Source organism: Tupaia chinensis, unplaced genomic scaffold, assembly GCF_000334495.1.
Source record: "Tupaia chinensis unplaced genomic scaffold, TupChi_1.0 Scaffold145814_1, whole genome shotgun sequence".
In the NCBI taxonomy this organism is placed as follows: domain Eukaryota; kingdom Metazoa; phylum Chordata; class Mammalia; order Scandentia; family Tupaiidae; genus Tupaia; species Tupaia belangeri.
Genome location: NW_006205672.1, coordinates 1,065,087 through 1,069,657, shown reverse-complemented (window position 1 = coordinate 1,069,657; position 4,571 = coordinate 1,065,087). Strand labels below are relative to the sequence as shown.

The window sequence follows — 4,571 nt, the reverse complement described above, 5'->3', positions numbered from 1 at the left end:
CCCTACTTGGCAGAGGCAGTGTAGCCACTTTTAGGGCACCTGAAGGGAGCTTGGGGGCCAGGATGGGTGAAGAGACTTGGATTGGTGGAATAAGGGAGCGAGGGGCTCGGGGGAGGAGCAGAGGCAGCCGGGCCACTAGAGCATTAACCTGTGGGTTATTCGCTGCGGGAGCCGAGCTCTCAACTACACTCTTCTTCCGCTCTCCCCGTGCTGGAGTGCTAGCCCCAGCCCGGGCTTCCTGCTCCTTTGGAGGCTAAAATGGAACAAGAAGAATGCATGAAGACTGGATACTAGAAGGAACACAGGCACCAGGTGAAGAGTGTCGGACCCGACACAGCAGGGGTCTACTAAGTCCCCAGCCTAAAGCAGCAAGGTTAGGGCATTGCCATCATTACCTGGGATGGTCTCTCTGATTTCTTATGGGCTCCGCCCTCTAGGTTCTCGACACCGACACCGTTCTTGGACTTTGATGACCGCTCCCGAGGGGCGTGTTCGTCCTCTTCTGCAGGATGCCCGAGAAGGTAACAGAGTGAAGGTGAGGAGGGGACTGAGGAAGGGAGCAGTGAGGAGATTCCGACTGACTGGTAGACGGGAAGGAAGGGGTCTGAAGCATGTTGAAGAAGGGACTTTAGGAGCAGAAGGTAAATCCAAGGTTTCTCTATCCTAGTGACAGAGTGGCAGGGCCATTAAGCTGAAAGCGGCTGAGGGTTGGTCAGACAAGACAGAAGGTCTACCCACCAGCAAGCCCCATGGCCTTGAGCACATGGGCGTGCGCAGACCGGGCAGAGATAAGATGCTGCTGCAGCAGGAAGCGGGCAACCTCAACGATGGAACTGAAGGAGCGTTTCAGGATTCGCTCTGCCCAGTCACAGGTCAGGGCGCAGGCTGCCTCTACCAGTTCGTCCCGAGGTGCTGGGGTCACTTCTGGGCCCATTTCTGGCTGCAGTGGGGAAGAACATGCCCAATCACAATCTAAATGAAGGAATCCTTGCCTCCTTTCTGACATTACTACGTATCAAAGCTGGGATAAGAGTGGGAATGAGAGTACCTTTTACCCGTCCCATCCCAGAAACCCACAAATCTTCAACCTTTGCCTCAGTTGTAGGTTAGATGGAAGGGCAGACCCTCTATACCCAGAAATTATATACATGACACAAAGCATGTCCTAAAGGCCTCTAATTTTTTCTTTTCTTTGTTTCTTCTGCCACAGGGTACATGATTTGCCCAAGAGAGACAGAGAAAAGGAGAGTGAAAAATCACACCCTAGAAGGGATGGCTATGCTGCAATCTTCTCAATTTTCCTCTAGGGATTTTGGGCATGCATGCACATGGACCTGGTGTGACTTTCAAGCCTCCAGGTCTGGGACTCAAACTGTGGTTGGCCATGTGGGAGTGCAACACCTTAACCACCACGCCATCTTTTAGCCCAGCCCTCTTAATTTTTACCTGGAAGAGAATGGAATTGGAGGGTTATTTGTTACTTACACTCTCTGAACCTTTTAGATCAAGTCCGGGCAGTGGTGGCATAGACACCAAGGTCTTCCTCCGTATGCCACTGTAGCAGTATCTGATGCAAGTTAAGGAGCAGTCCACACACTAGGTCTCTAAGCCCCTGAAGCAAATGAAGCTGTTCTTAATCTTGGCTCTCTACACCCTGAGTTTTCCTCCCAGGTCCTCTCGCCCCAGCTTCTCCAGACAAGGATACTTAGACTGGCCCCGGCCACCAAGCCTTCGGGCCTTGATGTCAGGAAAGATCTCCCTGATGATTTTGCCAAAGTTGGCTGTGCTGAGTGGGCGGCAACAGGCGAGGCTCTCACAGTACTTCCTGCGTGGTGGGTACAGAGTGGGAAGAGACTTAGAGGAGGCCAGGGCTGGGCTCAGAGGGACCCTAGGGAATTGAGTGTGGGGACCCCTTTAAGAAGTCAGACTGTATCAAGGCAAGAAGCTCTCCAGGGATGAACACACCAACCCACTCACTGTACCCCCACCCACCGATAGGCATCGTAGACACTTTGCTTTGGCAGACAGGTGTCGGTGTGCTCTTCGAGGTGGTTGCGGATCCACCGGTAGGCGTACATGTACTCCTCGCTGCTAAGTGTGCTTGGCTCTGAGCTTCAGGAGAAATAAAAGGGACAAGCAATATTAAGACCCTAATAGTTGTCTTGCCTCCTCCCAGACTACCACTTCAGAGTGATGGACCAAATTAATTCACCCAGCTCCACCTGTATCTGGTAAAGTGAGCCAGGGCAGGGCAGATCCCTTTCTTCTGGATCAAGGACAGCTGGTATGAGTCTCCCTAGTCACCTCACCCCTCCCCAGTAAGCCTTTCTCTAATGATCTGAATCTCTGACCTCTAAGATTCTATCACCAAACCTACCTCTTGTCTGCAGTGCTGGGCCCCGAGGGGAGCTGAAGGTAGAGATACAGCTTGTCGTTGTCTGAGAATTTCTGTACATCTTGCTGAGGCAGAGGGAGAACAGAGGTGGGAGAAATAATAAGGCCAGGAATGATCCAATGCTGAACACTCTGATCCTTACCACCAAGTCCAGTTGACTTAATGGTCGTTGGGCTGAAAAAGGACCTTCTGAGGGACCAGCAGATGGCATAACAGTTACATTGCTGGATTCCCACATAGTCAACTGCAGTTCAAGTCCTGGACCCAGCAGTTTAAAACTCACTCTGGGTGTGTGTGCATGTGTGTCCAAAATCTCAAGAGGAGAATGGAAAAGAAGGGATTGTGGCATGGCCATCTCCCATGGTGGGGGGAGGTTATTTCTCATTTTCTGGCCCTGTGTCTCTGTCTTTCTAGCAAGCACACATGCCCTATAGCAAAAATCTCTCTAAGGATTTCACCAGCATCTTTGAGACAGTGGTGGAGGTGAAACAGATCACAGAAAAGGACAGGTTGGAGAGGAAGAAGTACATGGGTGTGTGTAGGTGGGAGTCTGAGATGGTGGCCAGGATGATCCAATGCTGAACACTCTGATCCTTACCACCAAGTCCAGTTGACTTAATGGTCGTTGGGCTGAAAAAGGACCTTCTGAGGGACCAGCAGATGGCATAACAGTTACATTGCTGGATTCCCACATAGTCAACTGCAGTTCAAGTCCTGGACCCAGCAGTTTAAAACTCACTCTGGGTGTGTGTGCATGTGTGTCCAAAATCTCAAGAGGAGAATGGAAAAGAAGGGATTGTGGCATGGCCATCTCCCATGGTGGGGGGAGGTTATTTCTCATTTTCTGGCCCTGTGTCTCTGTCTTTCTAGCAAGCACACATGCCCTATAGCAAAAATCTCTCTAAGGATCTTCTGATTTGAGACTGGGTGCTCACTGTGCTCTGAGGAGCCCTATGGGCTACTGTGGTGAGAGACAGGGTTCAGGTCTGATCTGATCTACTGGGCCTTTCTATATAGGAGGCCACAGAGGCATGAAGTGAGATGCTCAAGGTTAATCTGACAGCAAGTTGCAGAGCCAACTATCTTCTGAGAAGGTAGACAGCACGGCCTCTCCCACGATCACCTTTCCCATGTCATCTTCACCATTCTCACCACCCACCAGTGCCATCCCTCTAGCGCCCTCTTCCCCAACAGACTTACCAGGATCCCCTCTACTTTGTTCTGCACGGCCTTGCTGTGGGGAAGAGAAAAGGCTGGAAGTCACACACATGATTTTCCCCATCCCTTCATCTGCCAGCTAGGGAGGGGAGAGGACTGACATGCTGAGAAGTGCGCAAGGATGGTTACTGTGACCAAGGACTTCCCTCAGCTTAGATGCGCTCGCTCAGGACAGGCGGTTCATCTGTGAAGGAAGTGCTGGAGAGACCTGTAGCCAGGTCTGGAACGGGATCTGGAGATGGCGATGAGTACTTACGAAATGGTACCTCGGAGCCTTTGAAGAAGAGTGGTAGGTTCCCCAGCCTCGGCGCAATCTGGAGGGGCCCTTCCCCCAGTCTTGGGGCTCTTAGCATCTGGCTCATCTTCTGCCATCCCAGCATGTGGGCTAAAGTTGAGAGGGGACGGGGCAAGATTTCATTCATCCTAGCCTCTCCTTTTCCTGAGGCCGCAGGACACTCCTCATCTCCACCAAGGACGATGGAGGAACAGAAGCAAAGCCTCAGAACTGCCTCAGTGGCCTCTCTCACCACTTGCCTTCTCCCAAAATTTGAAATGATTCCATTACTTCGCGAGGCCCACATATACCCAAAGAGATCTCTGCCGTCTCCATTCTATCTATCCCATAGCCCTGAAGTCTCCTAAACCTGGAAAACTGTAAAAGGAAGCGATAGGGGGATTGGGAATCCATGTTAGGACGATTTTCATTTCTACCTCTGACCCTACAGTGCGCGCCTCCCCCCAGTCAGCACCACCACCTCAAGACAAAGTTCTCTAATTAACACACTCCTCACCACTGAATTCGCCCGGGAGGTCAGCAAGGAAATGAACATATCCTGCTCATCCAGGCTGGCAAAAGCTGGGCCCAAGTTCTCATGACTTAATCTGGCCGCGGCGTCCCCCGCGGCTCCCCCTGCCCGCGTCGCAGGCCGGCCCCTACGTCATCTCCCACAACATCCCA

The 4,571-nt window shown here is 51.9% G+C and overlaps 1 protein-coding gene across 2 annotated transcripts in view; it reads right to left on the bottom strand.

The window, feature by feature from the left end:
* The window catches only part of RFX5 (regulatory factor X5), an 8,188-nt gene that overhangs the window by 3,201 nt on the left and 416 nt on the right, over nt 1-4,571 (bottom strand). The window contains exons 2-10 of one of the 2 annotated variants that reach the window (XM_027768291.1): nt 3,870-3,998; nt 3,596-3,629; nt 2,378-2,460; nt 1,993-2,112; nt 1,706-1,825; nt 1,486-1,567; nt 739-940; nt 396-502; nt 3-253 (exon numbers count right to left, since the gene is read on the bottom strand). In XM_027768291.1, coding sequence (XP_027624092.1) covers nt 3-253; nt 396-502; nt 739-940; nt 1,486-1,567; nt 1,706-1,825; nt 1,993-2,112; nt 2,378-2,460; nt 3,596-3,629; nt 3,870-3,985 — 1,115 coding nt within the window. In that variant the 5' untranslated portion in view covers nt 3,986-3,998. The remainder of the gene's footprint in view (nt 1-2; nt 254-395; nt 503-738; nt 941-1,485; nt 1,568-1,705; nt 1,826-1,992; nt 2,113-2,377; nt 2,461-3,595; nt 3,630-3,869; nt 3,999-4,571) is intronic. The other variant, XM_027768292.1, reaches the window with a different exon arrangement.